Source organism: Ornithodoros turicata, chromosome 4 (genome assembly GCF_037126465.1).
Source record: "Ornithodoros turicata isolate Travis chromosome 4, ASM3712646v1, whole genome shotgun sequence".
NCBI classification, from domain to species: Eukaryota; Metazoa; Arthropoda; class Arachnida; order Ixodida; family Argasidae; genus Ornithodoros; species Ornithodoros turicata.
Genome location: NC_088204.1, coordinates 66376042 through 66396921, shown reverse-complemented (window position 1 = coordinate 66396921; position 20880 = coordinate 66376042). Strand labels below are relative to the sequence as shown.

Genomic DNA, 20880 nt, shown 5'->3' with positions numbered 1-20880 from the left:
GGGAAAAAAGATCCGTCGGGAAAGAACATCCAACAGGGTCACGTGACAGATGGAAAAAAGATCCAAAGGGAAAAAAGATCCAAACGAGAAAGAAGATCCATGCGGAAGAAAAATCCATAGGGAAAGAAGATCCACGCGGCAAAAAGGTCAATGGGGAAAGGGAATCCAAGTGAGGAAGCGCGTTAATGTGTATATCGGATCGAAAAGAATGCATAATCAGCAGGCCATCGTATCCTACTGCCAGTTTGTATTAAGTTTAACCCGATATTTCCACGAAGACCGCAGGATCAGGGAACCATGACCACAGAACTTGTGGGAATCCGCCCGTCGAATCCCACTTGGTTGAAGGGCGCGACCCGTCCAACACACCAAACCGCCACGCGAAACAAACACACTGCGGAATGTCCTGTGTCTACTGGTGTGTAACGTGTATTATGCAGAGGAATCCGAGGAATTGCACCTGCTTCAATTAGATTCCACCAGAAATGGGTTGAATCAGATCCAGCTGAACCCGATTACACCCTAGTTATTGAGGAAATACATAACCCTATTTCCTTCCCCCCTCCCTCCCCCCACCCCGCTATAACAAAAAATGTCAGACCGTACGGCATATATGCCTCGTGTGAGATTCGCAAGAATTTGGAGCCACGCACATTAGAGCTTTGCATTTGTCCGCAGCTTCCAGCATGCCGTGGATAGGTACTACATTACTTCTTAGGAGGAAAGCATGTACGCAAGGAGCCATGTCGCAATGCGAACTGCAACTGTACAACACAAGGAAGTTTCAACGTGGTCACGTGACAGAGGGAATAAAGATCCATACGGAAGAAACATCCATAAGGAAAGAAGATCCAAGCGAGAAAGAAGATCCATGCGGCAAAAAGATCCATAGAGAAAGAAGATCCACTAGTGAATCTTCTTTCCCTATGGATCTTTTTTCCCTTTGGACCTTTTTTCCTGAAATCCTGGTAACAAACGCCCGTATTACGGCGCAGGTGCAAAGACAACTTTAAGCCCTGCAGAGGGACTGGCCGCCGTCTACAGCTCAACCTCAGGATTTTCTCGCTTACTTTTTGTGCGCGTGTGTGGTAAGAAGAGAGAAAACACCGAAAAGAAGTATTAACTGTTACCGGGCATATTACTTTCCAACTTAATACTACGTATAGCGCAATCGTTCTGCAATGCGATAGACTTTCTTTCCTGGGGACCTCGGGGTCCTCGGGGTCGGGGACCTCATCCCATTCATGTAGTTGTTGTTCCTGTCGGGATCCCAACCAGTATGACGCTTTGACTGGTTGGATCTCTTGGCTCGCCTGTCGACCGGTTGAATCTCCTGACTCGATGGATCTCTTGACCAGGTTGGAACTCTTGACGCTTTGGATCTTTTGACTCGCCTGTCACGTGACCGGTTGGATCTCCTGACTCGATGGATCTCTTGACCGGAAGCGAACAAGAGCAACAATCTTTTCAGAAACGGAGACAGCGTTTCCCATTCCATGAAAAACAGGGAATCCCAAAGTCAACGTCGCGAAAGGAGCACAAAGCCGAATTAAATTTCCCGCTCACCGGGACGGCAGCGGCGCACAGGTCTAGCAGACGACGCGCAGTCGGATTCGTAACATTTGTTTTGTAAATCGCTAGCGCAACGACAGTGCATGAACATTCAAACGTTTCAAAATGTATATTTATTAAGAATTTTACCATTCGGCCCTCGTGATTTTTCCTATTGTCCTAAACAGATGAAAGCGTGTCCGATAGCAGACGACGCTCTAGGTGGAAGTCTTTCTGCGCTGACAGGAATTAGCATTTGTACCAAGTTTTTAAAAAGAAAAACTTTTTATCTGATATTCTAGACGATAATTCTCGAAAGCTACGGACTGTTTGTAACGCAAACAGCGGGAGGGTTCAGACAACTGATCACCGCATACATTAAGATGGCTAGTTGGAAAAAAGGTCGCGAAGGGAAAGCGGGCGTTCTTGAAAGAGAAAACGTCGAAAACAGGGTATACATCGCTAAAATGTCGCAAAACTTACAAAAGGCGACGGTGTACGGTGTCGTCATCGCTAAACAGAGCCCGCGGACTGTGTCACCTAGCGCACGTAAGCTGACGAATTTGTTTCGGCTGATGCGGTTTCCATAGTATTTCAATTATATAAAAAGGAAGGGTTTCCTGGTCGTTAAGCGCATGTCAGGATAACGTACCAGAAGACATCTCCCTTCTCCTGTTTTTGCAATTTTCTGTTCCTTATTTAATTTTTCATATCTGCGAACTTATCTTGTACTACACTAGAAACTGGTGAGGAACGGTGTGTCCTCAACTTCACCATGAGAGACAGTGAAGTGGATACGATCAATGTGGCATGCTGGGGAGACTCCGCAGAAGTGAGGGCCATCGGCTCCTTGTTTAGGATAGGGGACTGCAGTAAGTTCAGAAATGCAATACATAATTTTTTTTTTCAAATTTTCATATCTCTTTCTTGTGTTTGCACGAGAACTGGCTAAGAAAATAAATACTTTATGTACATCTTTGGCAGTACAAATCACCAATGTTCTGGTAAAACCACGCAACATAGGAACAGCTAGCGATAGCTTTGCTCCAAGGGTTTCCAGGTAAATGTGTTAACATTTCCATTTCATTTTTGAGGCATTTTTAATTTTGTAAATATTTCTTTGAATACATTTTTAGAAACAGGCTCTGCTCTCACGCTGTCAGAATGCAAAGTGATCCCGCCTGCATTGAACATGCTGCAACTTTAGATTTCTCATTTCAAACTTGTTTCCTAATTTGTCAAGTGTCAAATAACCTTACTGGGATGGTCCTGAATTGGTTTAATATTTTTGATGCATTTAATATGGATTTAACATGATTTTATGTGCTGGTTTTGAGCCATTTCCCAGATAAATTTTTAAGCTGCTCACAGTGACAAGAGCTACTACCTGATAGGCAAAACAAGAACTCACAAACAGAAGAAAGCATACAAGTTAAGCTCTTCATTACAATAAGGTTTTCAGAAGACTGGTGTTCTGCAATGCCATGAAAATTTTTAGATTAACATGAAGCATTCACACAAGACGTTGGCTCTTTTGTATCAACGATCAACACCACTGAAATAGAACGGATAGAAGGTTCTTACCAAATTCTATTTGATTAACTAAACACTTTTCACTGAAGTTCAAAGAAATGGAGCGTGATAGCTTGGAAGCACTATAATGCTTCCTATGCGATACTTTTCAGCCAATACCAACTTGTGGCAAACATCGGCAAAGACCAGTGTGAGCTGAAAATGCTGGAAGAATCCCTCTTCTGTCAGTTCATGCCACTGCTACAAGTTCCATCTGGCTCTGCGGGGGATGTGACGCAAATAGCAGACATACTGTACTGCGGTCGAGGCATGGCAGATCAGCATGTCACCATGCTGGTTGGTGTAAAAGGGGTAAGTCCCGTTTGTGTGCTTCTATTGATGAGGTACCTTCGAACGGGAGTACCTCAATATGGAAGTGCATGTACAGTCAGTCCTGGTTATAACAACCCTGTAACGTCTGTGGCACAAAGCACGTCCTACACAATACTTACAATTTGCATTAACCTTATGAAATACTAACAATATGACTTCAGAAAATCCTAGAGAGCTTAGCGCTGCTTTGAACTATGGGAACTTGCTAAAAACAGAGGAGGAGAAGGTCTTCAAACTGTTTCAGTTCCTCCTCTCTCGGCCGATTGTCCACAAGGAGGGAAGGTAAGCGAAAACCAAACGTGAAGGACAGTTATCCCTTCCTCATTTCAGTAATCTCCCAGGATGCAATGCATGTGCAAGGGGCACTGAGATTTTCTGAAATTGTGTATTGGAGCCCTGCAAGGGCCCGGGCCCCCGACCTGGCCCCGCGGGCCGGGTTTCTTATTTGCTGCGTGCTCCGGGCCAGGCCCGGAGTCAAATGATAAACAAACATGTTTCCGAGAGTCTGGGTCATGCAGCTAATTCCACACAATGCAGGGCTATTAGTTCATATCATCACATGCCTGCGTCATTCCCGTGCATATATTTGCAAAAACAAGCAAAGGACGCTGCATTATGCGTATGATTCGACCCTCTAGAACCTTCTCAGAACTTTCACATTGCTCCAGACTCGTCACATCTTTCACAATCACATTCGCAAAGCTTGGTGAGAGGGGTAGGGACTGGGAGGACTTTGTCGACAGCATCCTCTACCTCCACAAAAACTTATAGTGTAACGATAACGCACTTGCCCGCGTGCGTTCTGGATTTAATTTGGTCTCGTGCTGGTGCAGTGTTAAACTGCCAGTACTCTTATGTTTACGGCCTTCTCTTCTCTTTTCATAAATTTACTTATAAATTTGTTTGATAAGTGCTAGAAACGCGTAAGTAGTGGCTGGAAATGCTAGGCCAGGCTCTATTCGCCGAGTCACCGGACTGAGTCGGGCCCAGAAAAGCCGGCTCGTCCACAGCTCTAGTACCAATGTTCCGATAGGTGCAACAAAGAATTTGTTGTGAACACATGAAACATATGTGTCAAAAAAAAAAAAAAGAAATCACTCAGTGACCAACAAGTTAACTGCGTTTATTATCACAAAACATTATGTTGTGTATAACATACGGTCTTCGGTAAGAAGTAGTGATGCCAATTTACTTTTGCTGTTTTGCAGTCAGCATTTAATTTGTAGTCAGCCTCTGAGCTCCGTAAAAGGACCTTTGACACCATGCACACTAAATTGTTTTGTTAAAGGGACTATCGCATCGGGGAACGTATGCGTGATACCGATAGGGTAATGTTCGTCACCGCTTCAGAGTCAATTTGGCCAAATTTCTCTTCCGAAAACAGCTTACATATTAAATAAACGAGTTTTAAAGGTTTGCACTCCATCTGCAGCCAACACGATGATGACGTAAGCCAGGAACACGAATGGGAGCGCAGCGCAGGCGATTGTCTCCGAGGTCGTCTGCTTGGCGTTCGCATAGCAATATACTGAGTGAAAAGTCCTCGGTGAATACGCTGACTTTCGCTTACCAGTGTGAGTCCTGACGTAACCATGTTGCTTGAAACACAGTGTTACGCTCCTGGCTGTACGAACACGTTCGGCGCTAACCAGAAACAACATTTCGCGAGTCGATCACAGAGAAGACGCCGTCTTCTAGCATTCCGGCTCGCCCGCCCGCCTGTCGGTCGGTCGCCACGGCTACCGAGATCTCTCCAGCCACTCCATGATTGGCCTCCTCAGCGTCAAAGGGCGCACAGTAATTTGCCTCGTCTGGGTGATGTTTACAGAGAGGGAAACACTGAATGCGTCGTCTGCTCTTGCCAAGTTTTATATCAAACTGCACAGGAACAACGCCACCAATTCGCGTCAGGTCTTCGGCGTTATTATCGGTGATGAACGCGGAGTAAAATGGCACTACAGTTTCGGAATCAACCGGGATGGTCACCTGCAAGATGCGATGGTCCCTTTAAGATTAGGAAAGCACGCGTGAACCCTTGTTCTACACTTCCACCCCCCAATGTAATAATGTCACAAAACACCTTTTATCGTTTCACAAATATTTTTATTGTAACAACTCGGAACTTAACCTTAAAATCTTGTCCAGTCTCCCCTACTCAGTGCGTAGCATCCTTCACTTTCCTCCTTCGCTCCCAGATCTGAATGTACGCCTCGGATAACGTGATCATCTGTGGCAGGATCTCCGTGACGTGTAGGTCCTGCATTTCGTACCATTTCCCGGAACCTCTGTGCAGGATGTGAGCCCTGTACGTCCCCTTTCCCGATGCTGGCTCCCCCTCGTGGACAATGTTGGCAATGAGGTCGTAGACGTAGCGCCCTCTGTCGGGAGTCTCGTCGGTGACGGCCACGAGGTCGCTGAGGTCGACGTCCTTGATTGGAAAGTTGACGATGGTGGGGTTCTTCTCGACAAAGAAAGTGTTCTTGGTGAAGCGTTTGATGTAGAGGATGAGGTATGGAGGCAGAGAGGTGATCTCGAAGCGCTTCATCGTCGAGTCCTTGTACGTGCGGTACTCTTTCTCGCTGATGCCGTTGAATTTTGAGAGAATTGTGAAGAGTGGCACCTACAGGAAGGCAAAAGAACAAAGCGTGTGCAAAGGGACATTGAAAACCTGCCATTGCTGAGGATGCAACTGAAGCAACTGCCATATTTACTTCCATAATTAACACACACCTCAAATTGGGCTGCCTAAATGCTCATATATTTAACGCACACAGACCTTAGTAGAACATGTGGTATGTACTGCACAGTGTCAGCCACTGCAGAGTGGGCAAGTACTGGAGCTAAACACACTTTGTAGAGGCCTAGAAAGGCAATCCCAACCAACGCATGAGGTGAAAACATCGTATATAAGAAGAAGAGAAAATGATCAACAAAGCAGTGGCTGTGCATTGGGGCGGCTGCAGTTTTCATACATAGTAGTCAGCGGTAAGTTTAGTTGCACTGGCTCAGAAGAAGCTCACAGAGTGCCATACCAACATGGCAGTGATAATAGGAAGATGCTGATGTCAGTGCACTATGCATCTTCTGGATGTTTCCGACAACAGAACATTCAAAGAGAATGCTTAACAGAAATGGGGAATCTCATGAAAACGGGGAAGTGATGCGGCTGCCACCACTGGCATAGTTCATTAGATCCCCTGACACTACTGCGGAATGCTTCACAGTGACTGAAATTCCTTCGAGGCTTTATCAAAAAGGCTTTATGGAGGCTTCGAGGTTTTATGGACCTATCGTGGAAAGATCATGATTTGAGTGACATGAGGAAATGCTCTTTCATTTCCAGGAAATGCAATTTCAAATCAGATGCTTCAAAATAAAATGTTAGCTAAGTGTACTTCGGGATCAAATTTTTCCCTCGCATAATTAATGCTCCCCTCTACGACGCTATGTTCTTATGTAGAAAAAGTGTGCCAATTATGCGAGTAAACATGGTACTATATCGATAAACATCAGTGGATGTGACAAACACCAGCTGTGTCCTTAAAGGGACCACGAAGAGATCCCAAAAACCTCTGCAAGCATATGTGATGCTTTCCTAGCCGCTAATCCATTCACCATGTGGAGTATGAACCCAACATTGGTTACAATAACGGAGATACTTATTAACTAAAAACCATGCCTAAAAAAGGCGACTGCTGCCACTGCCGGCACGAGAGAGAATGTGTGGCTGTGACGTCCAAAGCAGGCTACATTGGCCACTGACATGCTAGCTTGTTTGCAACCTTAGAGTGAGCAAAGGATGTAAGTGACGCTAGTCCACTTGCAGGGGGTGTGTCGGGTGACCGCTCAATGCTTTTAGATTTTTGGGGAATCTCTTCATACATAGATCCTTTGACCTTTGAAGAAGTCCAATCATGTTGTAATGTACCTGAGGGATAATGTTCTCCCTGACATCATCCTTGAAGAGTGGCGGAGGCGGAAGGTCGGCTGTCAAGTACATGAAGCTCGATTTTTCAACTTTTTCCTGGTATTCTTCGGTACGCAGCGCAGCACGCCGTTCCGCTTCTGTGTGCTCCACGGGAATAACCTACACAGGGTGATACGTTTGAATTTGTAGAAGAACACGCTTGCTTTTACTACCAGTATGCTTTCTTGCGCCTCCCTTTGTGAAAGCAATGTAACTACAGTGAAACCTTGTTCATTCAACTGTATTTAATATGATATCAACATGCTTTGAATTCAACATCAAACTTGTCATGTGACATAACGTTATTATCAACATTAATTTATGTCACTGCATAAAAAACCACGGACAAAAAAGAAAATCGCTTGTACTGGCAGTCATGTGACAACTATGTAGCCGAAAGTTGCGAAAATGCCTGTCCACATTCTATCTTTGGTGACGTAATGTTTTTCATACTCTACAGGGCATTTTTTGTTATCCTTTACAGAATTTTTATAATAAAGCTACGAGAGCTACCTTGATGCAGTTTTCACAGGTGGGTAATGCAGCCAAGCAGACATCCTGTGGGAAAGAGCATGTAACTACTGGACTAATTACCTAAAATTCATTAATTGACTTATTAATTAGATGTCTTTGGAGGAATGCAAGATAGCAGAATTGGAGCCAGCCATTATGTAAATCCATCCTCTTTTTAAATATCCTGAAACAAGGCTTTTAGTCTGAGACATAAATAGTCAAATTTAGCTGTGCAAAAGAGCTGAAACTGAAAACACGCACTTCTCGAGTGCAAAAAGAGGGAAAGGGTGTTTGTGTCAAAGGGTCACGTGTTTTGTAGCGATCGAGCTGATTGGAATAAAAGCAGATCTGTTGGCCAGATAGACAGCTTTCCTGCCCAGATAAGCCGAAGCGATAGCGTTTCTGTGCTCTAGAAGTGCATAGCTCTGGTTTCGCCTCATTTGCACACCAAAGTTTTGTATATCTCAAAGTACATATGCTTGTTTCAGGATTTTTAAGAAAGATGGTGGATTCAAATAATGACTGCCTCCAATTCTGCAGTCTCACATTTTTGCAAAGAACATCTAATTGAAAAGATAATTAATGTATTTTATGTAACTAGTCTACCAGTAGTTACATGCTCTCTCCTCAGGTTCTCTGCATGGCTGCGTAACCTGCCCGCAAAAATGGCATCAGTGCTGCTCTCACAGCTTTTATTTTTTAAAAATCTGTAAAGGATAAAGAAAAACACCCTGTATACAGACTGTCTCTTTTTTTCTATACAGATTAAAAAAAAAAACTATAAGGTCTATAGACATCCTGTTTTCACTTCTATCATCTCTGGGCCGGCGGACGTTTTTGGCCATCTGTTGCTCAACTGTCGAATGACTAATTACCTAAAAATTGTTAATTAACTTTTTAATTATAAAAGCTACAAAGTTGTCCCAATGAGAACATCTGGTCCCTTCGGTCACCAGATACCGTAGCCGTTTTCAGAACAAAAATGCGTTCGATAGATCGTCCGCAAAACATTCATGAAGAACACAATTTTTTCTTTATTTTGTTCATTGCGCATCTTCGGAGACGCGTCTTTCCTACACCCCCAATGTGAGAGGGTGAAAGAGCACACTATTGCCTCTTGCGTCCTGGGAAAAAAATTAAAAGAAAACAGAAAATGCAAACCAAGATAAGGGCAGTTCCGATAGTGTCACCCGATACATTTGTTTTTGTTTTGTTTCCGCAAGTTAAAGCCCATCTTCGACGCATGAGGCGGCACTGTGCTCCTCCACCCTCTCACATTGGGAGTGAAAGGAAGAAGCGTCTCTGGAGATGCGCAATGAACAAAATAAAGAAAAAAATTGTGTTCCTTCACGAAGTTTTAATGGACGATCTATCGAACGGATTTTTGTTCTGAAAACAGCTACGGTATCAGGTGACCGAAGGGACCAGATGTTCTCATTGGGATAACTTCGTAGCTTTTATAATTAAAAAGTTAATTAACGATTTTTAGGTAATTAGTCAGCAACATGATGGTCAAGAACGTCCACCGGCCCAGAAATGATAGAAGTGAAAACAGGATGTCTATAGACCTCATAGTTTTTTTATGAAAAATCTGTATCAAAAAAAAAAAAAAAAAAAAAAAAAACACCCTGTATATGCTATTACTCATTAAGTAAGTTAAGTAAGCAGTGGTTCTCAACTTATGTTATTCGAGAGAAACTACGACCGTGCCAGAACAACTGCAAGGAACCTACTACTAGACGCAACTGTGCAGAAACGGGTGAAGCAAACTAGATGCCGTACAAGCAGCAGACTATTTATTGAGTTAAATTGTTTATTTATAATTTATAGAATTACTCATTGTTTCATAACAAAATGTCGCTTGAGCTTTATCAGATTCCTTGAACTGTTTGTCAGTACTTCTGCGCAGATAACGCATTGTGGATTACCACTGATGCTTGTAAATCCCAAGTTCATGTAGGCAAGGGAACAACTCTGCACCGATAAAATAGTATATATGCAGGCAAACTCGTGGGCAAGATCCATGACGATGGATCCTGAGCTTGTGCACAACAACTATAAGGACATAACGTATCGTGTTTTGTTGTTATGTTACCTCCTTGTAGTTTTTGCGGCCGCATTCTTAGGCCCAGGCCTGGCTGGAGCCCGGCCTTTCTTTGATTTACCTGCCCAGGCCAAGCCCAGCTTCTCCATATCTAACCAGGCCCAGCCCAGACTCAGTTAATTTTTATGCATCCGGGATCGGGCCGGGCCCAAGCAATTTCTAGACTACACAGCCCTAACCAGTGGAGTGGACTGTGAAAATTAACCACGGCTAGCAAAAAGTAGGGTTACACAGGTTCGAGCCCGATCTGGGCCCAGTAATGTATGTGCCCGGGCCCATTAATGTGAAACCCGAGTCCGGCCCAGGCCCGAAAAAAGAAGGCTTTACCTGCCTTTACTCATGGCTTTACTCAAGGCTGTCCTGGCACATGAGCTTTACTCAAGGCCTTTACTCATGGCTTTACCGATGGCACCATCTTTACCGTGGCATTATCTTCCAGAAGACACCAGGAAGGTCAATCTACTCGAATGTGGACGCGCCCCTGTTACGTACTGTTCGTGCATCGGCAGGGCTTTGCTGTCCCAGAGACACTGTCGGTTCTTTCGTTAAAACCGGCGTATGGGGAAAATACCAAGGTAAAATAGTGATCAGATAAGCCGCACTGGTGGATAAGCCGCGGAGCGCCCGTTAGAAAAAAAAAATCTTGCATAAGCCGCGGCTAATACGCGTGAAATTACGCTACTTTGCCACCTACAAACATTTCTCGGAACTACTTAGTCTACTGATCAATTAAGCGTCTGCTGTGCGTGCCATTTCCCCCCTGACTGGATGCAATAATATAACGGGTCTATGCTGGCTACAACGGTTAGCTCGCATCACTGTACTCAGTGGCCTATTTGCTCAACATTGCACTACGTATTTTCTCATGCACGTACCTTCCGAGAGTAGACGTTCATCTTCCCGCGGAATGTCTTGTAGACGATGCTGCTGCCCTGGCTCTGCGTTCCATTCAGTGCAAGATGCAGGCTGTTGAGAAACCACGAGAGAAAGTCGATCGGATCACCCTGTTCCGTGATCTGGAATTTCTTCTTGCTGCACAGCACCACTGCTTGCAGCATCTCGTGCGGGCTGACATGGGCCTGGAACCGGTCGAGAGCAATGTCGTTTTCACGAGTGCCATTCGATGTGCGATGCTTCGCTCGTATTCTCTTTGATGTTCTCACCTTAAAGTTCCTTGGGTTCCACAACTTGCGGATGAGTTCTCCGAACCTCTGCACGAGGAGTGCCTGAATGTCTCCCGGCAGTCGCTTGAGATCCGCGTAGTTTTCTTCGCGGAGGAAGTAGTTCCGCAGCGGTGGCACGTGGGAAAGAGCCTGTTGGCAAAGCAGCGACATCAACACACACGTTCGGCGATGAGTTTTCGACGTCAACTAATCTATTTTACAAAGACCCTGTAAGCCACTGATAACGAATTCTCTGTTCCCACTAGTAAATACAAAACACAGACAATGTGACAAAATGCCGTGCTGAACCACAACCATTTGAATGGTGACTGTGATCGATGATGTTATATACCTGAAGGACGACATTGCAGAAATCGTTTGCTTTGATATTGTTGAGACCCACAATTCCAGGCAGATAGGTTGTGCCATCGTACGCACGAGAGAGGCGCTCGTTGCGGTCCAAGCGGGCGATTTCGTTTGGGGTGAACGTAGGCCGCAAGACGTAGGTGATGTCGTTTAGCGAGGAGTCAATGATCTGGTAGTTGTCTGGTAGGCAATAAAAGCGCAGGGTTTGCAAGTTCAGGAACACGTGATGGCTGACCTGAAGAGATACGAGCACGTTTTCATGGTTTCATGACATAAACGACTTGAGAGTATTTGATTGTGATAATTAATTATTTCAACCTTACAATTAATTAATTAATTGAGACACCATTAAGCCGCGCTGCTGTTCGAACCTGCTCGAAATGTATGACGATATCAGATCCTTTATTAAGAACTGAAAAGAAACTCAGCTGCTTTATTCTAGACGTGAATTAGCTATGTAACCTTCATTGCGTGTTCACGTTGTAACTTCTGTTGTAACGTTCTAACTTCAGCATTATGCAAGCATTGTCGGGAATGGTTGTGTTCATCTAGACCCCTGTCAACGAAGTTTAGTAGTTTACTGTGAACTGAATGGAATTGTTTTTGAAATACCCGACTACGTACATCTAAAGACGCAGGTCGATTTCCTGCTTATTGCAAGTACAACACAGTCGAAATGACCTGAAAGCCGTAGCGCAGCTGGGTGATTATGAAGCTAAATAACACTACTACATGGTACGGCGGTGATACCGACTACAACAACGAACTAGTAGCAGAAGCATAACTTCCGCACGTGTATGCGACAGACTCCATGTCTGAGCACGAGTACAGCGATGAATTCTGACGTAAAAGACAATTATAGCCAGTACCTGAACGCTGTGTGTGTATGCATGTGTGTTTGTACCCCGGCCTTGGAAATATTTGCCGCAGATGAGACAAGCGTACACATTGATCCGTGACAGGGAGACAGAGCACAGTTTTTCGAAATCAAAATCTAGCACGTTCCGGTTAATCGTATCTAGATACGGACAATTCCTGCTTTTGTTGATCAAGCTGTTCTTTAAGATGGGAGCCGGCTTTTCGTTGGCTTTCTCGTCCAAACGTTGCCTTTTCGCTTCGGGATCCGCCATGTTTGACGCGTGATTGTAGTGGCGATGCCGATTACTGAAAATCAACTAGCGAAGTATGGCGAAGTATTCTGTCGTCTGCGTTGTCTATCTCTATGGTCGTCTGCAAGCATAGGCACTGCGAGGGTTTACTACTGGCAATGGACCATGCTACTGGTCTATATGCCATCTGAAAAATATTAATAATAATAATATAAAACACATTAATAATATTAAAAACACAGATGATAGATTCATTTTTCCTCTCAGGTTGGTCCTCCAACACCAGTATCGACGAAGGATGGAAGGCAAGCCCAAAAGGTCGAAGTTTCAGTATTGGATCAATCGCACCATGATTTCAAAGTCCTCTTGTAAGTAGTAATAATTATCCACACCTTAAATGCGTATCTTACGTCGGGTGTGACTTTGTCAAATTTGTGTGAAACATTTTCTGGTATTTTTAGATGGGATGAAGAACTGATACACTTGTCGCAATTCTGGAAGGAAAAAGAAACAGGTAATGAACCGGAAAAAGTGGGGAAAATTAAACTGCGTACTAAACCTCATGTCACAGTCCACATGTCTCATATTGTATTCTCACAAAACATTGTTTCTCTATGTGACACAGAAGTATTGTAGAATTAATTGATAAATCCGAGAAATATGAGGTCAGAGGGTGCGCAACTGCCACCCGCCTGGCAACATTGCTCCTCAAAGGTCTGTTTTCGTCTCTTCACCATAACTACAGTGGCTAGAAGGAGAAGTGTGCCGGGCGCCGGGAAATAAGCGCACAAAACTGCAATGAAAGGTCCAGGTGGCGCTGGTCGCAGTAGGCGAGTTACCTCCCGAAGGGCCCAGACGTGGAAAGTTGCGGAGTTCGGCACTAAACCCGAGGATTTCACGTTAGCTTGAAAAGGAATCTTGTTAGTGCTTGATTCATGTCCTCTTAATTATGCAGCGATAACTACGAGAACACGAGCACGCGCAATTTAAAAAAAAAAAAAAAATAGAGCCATGATCGTACAGTACTGAACACATTTATATTTTACCGAGACGTCATAGCGAATATTTTCAAATGGCATATTTTCAAGCAAAAATTATGTATTTTCGCTGAACATAAGTGAGGGGACAAGCGAGCTGGTGTATACATGTACGATTGAACGGAAACATCTCGTTGATTTCCGTTCAAGCGTATTTTCAAATGCTTCCGTCGCTCTCTTTTTGATACATTCTCCTTATTCAAGAAAATTTGGGAGAGAAAGAAAAAAAGGAGACTTTGTAAGAGAATGCAGTCGTGTGACTAAAAAGATCTGAAGAACACGTCTAATCAGTTCATTGCAGTGCACGTCACAGCCAATTTGTCCAAGCTTTAGATTGGTCAAGGACTTGCATAAAGTCAAAGATACTGCGGTCGTAGAGCTTCTGAGTGGAAAAATATAACGTAAATGCTGCTTCCAGTACTGAAATGAGCTTGGCCAGTCCATGGCCAAGGTATAGTAGACTGGTGAACTCACTTTCTTGGATCTGTGCGGCTTATGAAAGTGATCTCTTAGTTTATGTACAGCTCTTATAACCATGGCCTATCCAGCCTATTCGTTCCCAATCTAGCAGACAGAAACCTGAATAAAGGTGCGTACATGGTTTATTATGCGCACTGTATACATTTTCTAAACAGGAATTCTCCACTTTCTAACCAGCCCTTATCAAATTCTGTATCAAGCACACTGCATACAGCTTTTATACGGCACTTTTTCCGTTTTGTAACCAGTCCAGACTAAGTCTGTGTGTAGCAAAAAGGGAATTTTGGACACGGAATTCCATTTGATTTTTTTCTGATGCGTCATGTCATTGACCATTCTTTCACGTGCCGTACGTTGACAGAGATTTCAAAATCGTTTCCATTACTGTTGATGCACAACGGGTTGAAGTTGTGCACCTGCACACCAGAACCCAGGTTTATTTTGATGGGTGCACTTTCTTCGTGAAATACTTCGGCGCGTCCGGAACAGGGCTGGAACGGCATCGTCCGTTAGCAGCGACCTGTCCCTCGGAATTTCAACGTTTTCGTCGCCAATGATGTGCCGAAGAATCCTTATGGTATACTGTTGACGTACAGTAAGAGGTAGACGGCGTAGCTTGCCAGCAACAGGCTTAACGTCAGGGCGCGTCTTCACCTTGTGGATATAATTCTTGCACAGCCCAAGAGCTCCGTCGAAAAGGTGCCCGAACTCAACTGAAATACCTGGCGGTACAGAACCTCGAATTACCGTTCACACACAACGCAATCAATTGTTAGTCCTTTCTCCGCGCGCTTTACGTTACGCGTCGACTCTTCTCTGCGGATAGTTTCTGTCGGTGGTAGGAACACGAGGACCTCATGTTCATCCCCACGGTGGCATGGACCATGTCGTGAAGACTGGATACCCAGACTTCGCTAAGTGACACACAAAAGCGCCAAAAGAGACACAAATTGAATAAACAAATGCTCGAAACGTCACACGTTGAGTTGACAAGTAAGCGTCTGCTTCCCGCGACCTGACTCGCCTAGTGGTTGCAGCGCCCTCTGCGACGCCAGAACTTGTCATTGCGGTTTGCGCTTCCCTATCGCATGGCGTGTATATGGCGCCCGGCACACTTCTCCTTCTAGCCACTGTACCATAACTGCCGGCAGTCTTCCAACGTAGGGTGGGGAGCGGAGACCGGAAAGTAGGGCGCACTGTTGTCCATCAGAGCTCTCGATGATGTCACCTGCTCTGGAAGAATCAGGAGGAAACTATGAAGTTTATAGTCTTTTGTGGAAATTTGTGGAAACGCCAAATGCTCGCCAACAGCATTTATGCACATGAGAAAGTGTTACATTTATACACTTTTGTATTTGTGTATTTAGTACATTTTTGTATTTATGTATGCATTAAAAATACATATTTTGCATGCTGACTCTGAGCGAGGTTGATTTATAATTCTGGCATAATGTATATCCCTGGTAGCACTGGAGTTCCATTTGAAGAGAATTTTCAAATTTAACACAACCCATTGCTGTATGCTGTGCATTCTCCTTAATAATTATGGCCGAGTAAAGGCAGCATTAAACTATAGATTATTGCTCTGTTCTTATCGTTTTCTTTCTTCCCAGTCTTATTTATTGCAGATGTTCGAGTAAGATTTAATCAGTTTTTTGGAATGACTGCATCAGCCAGTGGGAAGACAGTGGTCACTACAAACCCCAGTAAGTTGCATGCGCACAAGAGCAGAGTGGAAATAATTTCAGTTCATTTTCATCAGCACTTCCAAAAAGACATAAAGTATTTAGGGTTCTTATGAGCACGTGCAATGCAAAAGTATTCTGCTGCTTCCATCTTCCTTATACAGTCCCTGAGAGGGCTTGAAACCCTGCACTCCCCCCTCTCAAATTACAATAAAAATGCAAAAAGCCTTTCACCATTTGTAAGAAGAATTAACACATAGTTGGCTTTCTTTCATGAATGAAAATAAGTATGTTTATTTTTATGACAAAATTACAATGAGATTGGCATGTTCTTATTACATTATTATTAAAAGCACGCCTGGGGCTATTGCTCCCTCTGGCCCTCCCTTTGCAAAATTATGCTACAACCTGCTTTCTAACTTTCTGTGGTCATGTTAAACCAAAGAATGGCAGTGCAGCCACTCTTCTCTAGTTCAATATTGAATGCGTAAAACATAAAAATATTTTAGGAAATGTGCTATGTGATATTTCTTAATGTTAAGCTTACGCTGCACAAGTGTTACTTGTATAAAGAAATTATGCAAAAAAAGTACTAGAAAGTGCCATTCTTATTTTCAACACGACTTTAGCAATTTTTCCTCCCTTATTTTTCCTGTTTACAGATATACCTGAAGCAGGAGCACTGTTTGAGTATCTACAAAGTGTCGACCTGACTGGCACTGAGTTAGGAGGGACAATGTGTAAGGCTCTTGTGCTATCACTCTGAATCAAGATCTGTCTTCAGACAGTGTCCTGTACCACAAATTTAAGGGCCCTGCAACAGAAGTTAATTAATGCTTAGTTTCATGCCCAGTGGACACCACCGTGTACACGGCTAAACAGATTGGTGACGAAGTGGCCACCAGATTCCAGACTGGCAGCGCGACCCCGTTTAGCGGCATTTTATTTGCCATTCTCTCACAACTGGACCTTGATGGTCCAGGAGTTAGGCTGACAACATTCCGTTGGTAAGTTGTATATATCACTGCATTTAAATATTCAAGCTTTCTTCTTTTGTTGTAATTTTGTCTCTTAGAGAAAGGTGATAGTAAAAACCCCTATTTCTCCTTTCTGCCAAGGGTGGGGGCAAGACTGATTGGTCCGACAATACCCTCGCTCCCAAAAAAGAAATCTCACTTTAGTACATAGGTCTTATAAAATTAGAAAAGTGAAAGTAGTTCGAATATTTTTTATAGCTGTACTGAATATGTCCCTGTCAGTAAAACATAAGTTCTAATTACAAACATTACAGATTATCATGCACGAAACCAAAGATACTGGCATAGATCCGTACATCAAATTAATTATGACAGCCTAGCTACGGTAAAAAAAAATTCAAACTTATAGCCCCACTTCAGCAAATTTTTATCACCTTGTTTGGAACTAATTTTTACCACCCCGTTTCCCATCTTCAAATATGAATATAAATGGCACAAATAACTGAGGATACCTTCTTTATTTGTCACCTTTAGTGGACACTGTAACTTCCGTGTGAAACCTGAGACAGGCTGCACCAATGAAGGCTGCCCGACCACACGTGGTGAAGCAGAGCCAGAGGTTACGGAAGAATATGACATTCCCGTTGTGTGGACAGATCACACCGGTTCCATCCTGCGTAGCCGAATCACGGGATTGGTTGCGACTGGACTCTTTGGAGTTAAAGTGAGTTAAAGATCTGTATGTGTATCTGTACACAACTGTAAAAGAAAAACAGACTGCCATAGCAGTTTACTCATCTATAATAATCTTTACCTGTTTTCGATAGCCCGCTCATTTCTAATAGTCACAACTTGGGTGTCGTATCCTACGCATTTATGATAGATCTTACTCGTTTATGGTAGTCTACCCATTTCTAATAGTTGGTAGCCTTCATACACAGTAGTCTACTGACCTGTATAATGGTCTGTCTTTCTGTATAGTAGTCCACTCACCTATAAGACTACTACTCAGCTTTACTGAGACTACTCATATCAGCTACACTCGTGTATAGTGGTCTATGGGCCAGCAGCGTAGCTTGGGGGTGGGGGTGGGGGGATTTCAGGGGTTCAAACCCTCCAAAAGTTTCATCTTTGGTAGTGCATTTGGGAGAGGGGTATGAGTGTGAAATCCTCCTCTTACATGTAAAGTTCCAGTAGAGCCCCTCCGGATATATTGTTCTGGCTACATTAGTGCCACTGGTCCATGCTAGTGTGTACTTGTAAAAATTAGGAAATTACAAATTGTGATTGCATGACTACCTGTGATGATCTGTCATTGTGCTCAGCTCGCAGAGGAGAAATGTACTTGCAGGCTTACAAAAACCACCACTTGATAGGGATACATATCGTCATCAGAGGAACGAAAATTCCACTATTTGCACCCATGCCTTTCTTTTGTGTGTGTACTTTTCTACACCTCCTCTATACCTGCTGCAAAGAGCTTTGACTGTTGTTCTATTGCGTGCGCCTTTCAACGATGATACATAGCACACATTTACGCTGTACAAATTGACCTGAGACTACAAAACAGAAATTCCATACAGGTTGAGGAATTTGTGAAGATGTCCGAGAAAGAACTGACATCTCTCAAGTGGAAGTTTTTACTGGAGCGCTTCAAAATGCAATTCAAGGTAAATTAAATAAAAAATAAAAGGGTAAAGTTTGTAAGACTACGGAAGTTACCTAATGTATCGCCGACGTTTCCTGAATTTCTAGGTTAGCCTCAGAACGGGTGCGAAAGGATCAGAACCAGTTCTCAGGGTGATCTCTTGCGAACCCGCCGATCCTCGGGAGTATTTGGAAAAAGTGTTCCACTACTACTGAAGCAGAAGACAGTATTCGCACTCTTATTTGTTTTATTTCGTTAGTAGTACCTTTGTTTCATAGTTTTTATCTGACACACATTTGTACAAAAGTGTTTTCTCGTATTGCACATTAAAACATCTTGTATTTAATAACCTCAATTCTCGTGGTGTTGTGTCTTCTTATCTTTCAACTACTCAACGTGCATCCTACTTTATAATAAGGTTGTACTGTCAATGTGCATGCAGTGGCGGTTTAAAAAAACATGCCAATTTCTAAAAAAGAGGAAATGAAGAGCTACATGATAGTAACAATCTATCGCTCTCCAGTGACATCTATTTTGTGTGCGTTTCTAAATTTTTTAGCCACTCCAGCATATCATCCAGTCCGTATCCCGTCAGCATGCTCGAGTCGACAACCTTTATAGCCTGTTCCGCGTGGTGGATTATGTCGTTCAGCCTCAACGCTGACTTGTACTCGTTCAGCGGAATGCACGAATACGCGTCTATCTTGTTAAACACCAGTAGAAATGGCACCCTCTGCAATCCCTCCAAAGTAAGCAGTTGGAGCAGCTGAATAAGGGCAGGGCTGAACTGCTGAGGATTCGCTGAATCGATGATGTACATCACCCCTTCGGCGTCCGAGCACTGTTGGGCCCAGAGCGGAGCCATGGCGCCGCCCACCTCTCGGATGGGGAAAGTCTGTTGTTTAGCCCGGACCTCGACCATGTTGACGCCGACCGTAGGAATGGTCGACGGCATCGGCGTTGTCCGACTTTCACCACTTTCATGCTGCTGCAGCCTCTTCAGCAACGTAGTTTTTCCGGACGAGGTTGGTCCGACACAGATGATCATAGTCACTTTTTATGAAAATATTTCACAATTCTGCCCAGAAAAGATTATGGGATATGTGAGGGCTTCGTAATTGCACAATCTGAATTATTATTATCCGTCGTTTTCCTGCCATATGAGTGGCTTTGAGCTTTTTCCAGAAATTGATATGCTGCTTATACCTTGTCCAACCGGACACCATGCATTACATTGATAAAAGCCATATGTGTCTTGATCTGTCGGAGCTCACGACTCTGACGCTTCAAAGTCACCCACAAAGTGCTTGTCCAGGGTTGTGTGAATGAACTTCAGCACGTACTGATGTGCCCTCTGACCCAAAATCGCCGCTGTCGCGTCTTTCCCAGCATGATTCAGCAGAATGATCCCTCCAGGATGTTTGTCGATGTAGCCGGTGAGGTCGTAAACTTTTCCTTTAAACACTATCCATAAGTCGTCCTTCTTGCAGTGCTTGGCCACTGCATCTGGTGAGAGCGTTGTCATGTGTAACCGCGCGTTTTTTCTATATCTGCTAACTGTCCAGACTCCCACGTAGCACAAAAGCACGCCACCGTACCAACCGCACCGCTAGAATGTTATCGTCGTTGACCGTCGTAAACAGCGGTTGCTATGGGAGATTACCGCGCAAAGTAGCGCTCGTCGAGCCATCTAGGTGTGCCTGTGCCAACTAAGTGAGTGGATTTCTTCTTCTTGTCTGATATTTTTTTTTTTAATATCGTGTTAGCACCACGAAGCAACTCTGGCTCTCTGGGCGGACGTGGAGATGGAGAGAGAACAGTTGCAGATGGAAGGAGTTCGTATGGGACAAGAGGGAGTACGCGTCCTGAGTGGCCCGTGGACCTCCTGGACCGACTTCAGGGGCGTTTTCACGTTTGTACTCCTTTTGCTTTCTGTTTCTCTCACAAATGCCTGACTGAAACACCACGACACACCAATGACAGTGACCAACCGTGAAAACGCAGCAGAGAACCTCGCCGAAGAACACGGAAAAACGATAGCGAAACTCACTTATGTTATTAAAAATTAAAAAGTTGAAATGCACAAGAGGGAGAAAGAAATAAGAAGGAGGGTCGACGACCAGCTTCCTCTCCTTCTTTTTGTTTGCAAAGTCTCTCACTACGGGCGATCAATGACATTTTAGAATCCCTTTTTGTGCTCTTTTCTTGGAGTGTTAACCGGTTAAATAAAAATTGTTTCGATTCCCTACCGTCATTATTCGAGCTTTTTGTGCTTATGATCGCGCTCTTTCGTGGTTTCTGGGCACGTTTGCGCAGAAATCATTCAATTTGCGCGCCGAAGTTCAACTTTTCCATCATGAGTTGTTGCGGTGTCG

At 43.9% G+C, this 20880-nt stretch overlaps 3 protein-coding genes across 3 annotated transcripts; 1 reads left to right on the top strand and 2 right to left on the bottom strand.

The window, feature by feature from the left end:
- Positions 1–1525: 1525 nt before the first annotated feature.
- Positions 1526–18865, top strand: LOC135391739 (meiosis-specific with OB domain-containing protein-like). Its single transcript, XM_064622159.1, has 12 exons — positions 1526–2100; positions 2292–2423; positions 2536–2611; positions 3237–3435; positions 12946–13046; positions 13140–13192; positions 15809–15901; positions 16543–16620; positions 16734–16887; positions 17392–17581; positions 18441–18527; positions 18613–18865. Exons 1-12 carry the CDS (start codon positions 1935–1937, stop codon positions 18718–18720), a joined length of 1437 nt encoding a protein of 478 aa, XP_064478229.1. The 5' UTR covers positions 1526–1934; the 3' UTR covers positions 18721–18865.
- On the bottom strand, positions 5538–12730 carry LOC135391738 (ubiquitin carboxyl-terminal hydrolase 39-like). Its single transcript, XM_064622158.1, has 6 exons — positions 12439–12730; positions 11556–11804; positions 11204–11353; positions 10916–11119; positions 7385–7543; positions 5538–6076 (listed from the first exon to the last, which is right to left on the bottom strand). Exons 1-6 carry the CDS (start codon positions 12697–12699, stop codon positions 5612–5614), a joined length of 1488 nt encoding a protein of 495 aa, XP_064478228.1. The 5' UTR covers positions 12700–12730; the 3' UTR covers positions 5538–5611.
- On the bottom strand, positions 18731–19765 carry LOC135391741 (ADP-ribosylation factor-like protein 16). The gene has a single exon (XM_064622161.1). It carries the CDS (start codon positions 19551–19553, stop codon positions 19035–19037), a length of 519 nt encoding a protein of 172 aa, XP_064478231.1. The 5' UTR covers positions 19554–19765; the 3' UTR covers positions 18731–19034.
- Positions 19766–20880: the final 1115 nt, after the last annotated feature.

Excerpts from the sequence above, each read along its gene's own strand:
- LOC135391739 (XM_064622159.1), top strand. The coding sequence starts at position 1,935 with ATGGCTAGTTGGAAAAAAGGTCGCGAAGGGAAAGCGGGCGTTCTTGAA. Across the intron at positions 2,424-2,535 it reads GTTTAGGATAGGGGACTGCA|TACAAATCACCAATGTTCTG; the intron begins GTAAGTTCAGAA and ends CATCTTTGGCAG. Across the intron at positions 17,582-18,440 it reads CTGGACTCTTTGGAGTTAAA|GTTGAGGAATTTGTGAAGAT; the intron begins GTGAGTTAAAGA and ends AATTCCATACAG.
- LOC135391738 (XM_064622158.1), bottom strand. The coding sequence starts at position 12,699 with ATGGCGGATCCCGAAGCGAAAAGGCAACGTTTGGACGAGAAAGCCAAC. Across the intron at positions 11,354-11,555 it reads TCTGCAATGTCGTCCTTCAG|GCTCTTTCCCACGTGCCACC; the intron begins GTATATAACATC and ends CTTTGCCAACAG. Across the intron at positions 7,544-10,915 it reads TGAACGTCTACTCTCGGAAG|GTTATTCCCGTGGAGCACAC; the intron begins GTACGTGCATGA and ends CACCCTGTGTAG.
- LOC135391741 (XM_064622161.1), bottom strand. The coding sequence starts at position 19,553 with ATGATCATCTGTGTCGGACCAACCTCGTCCGGAAAAACTACGTTGCTG.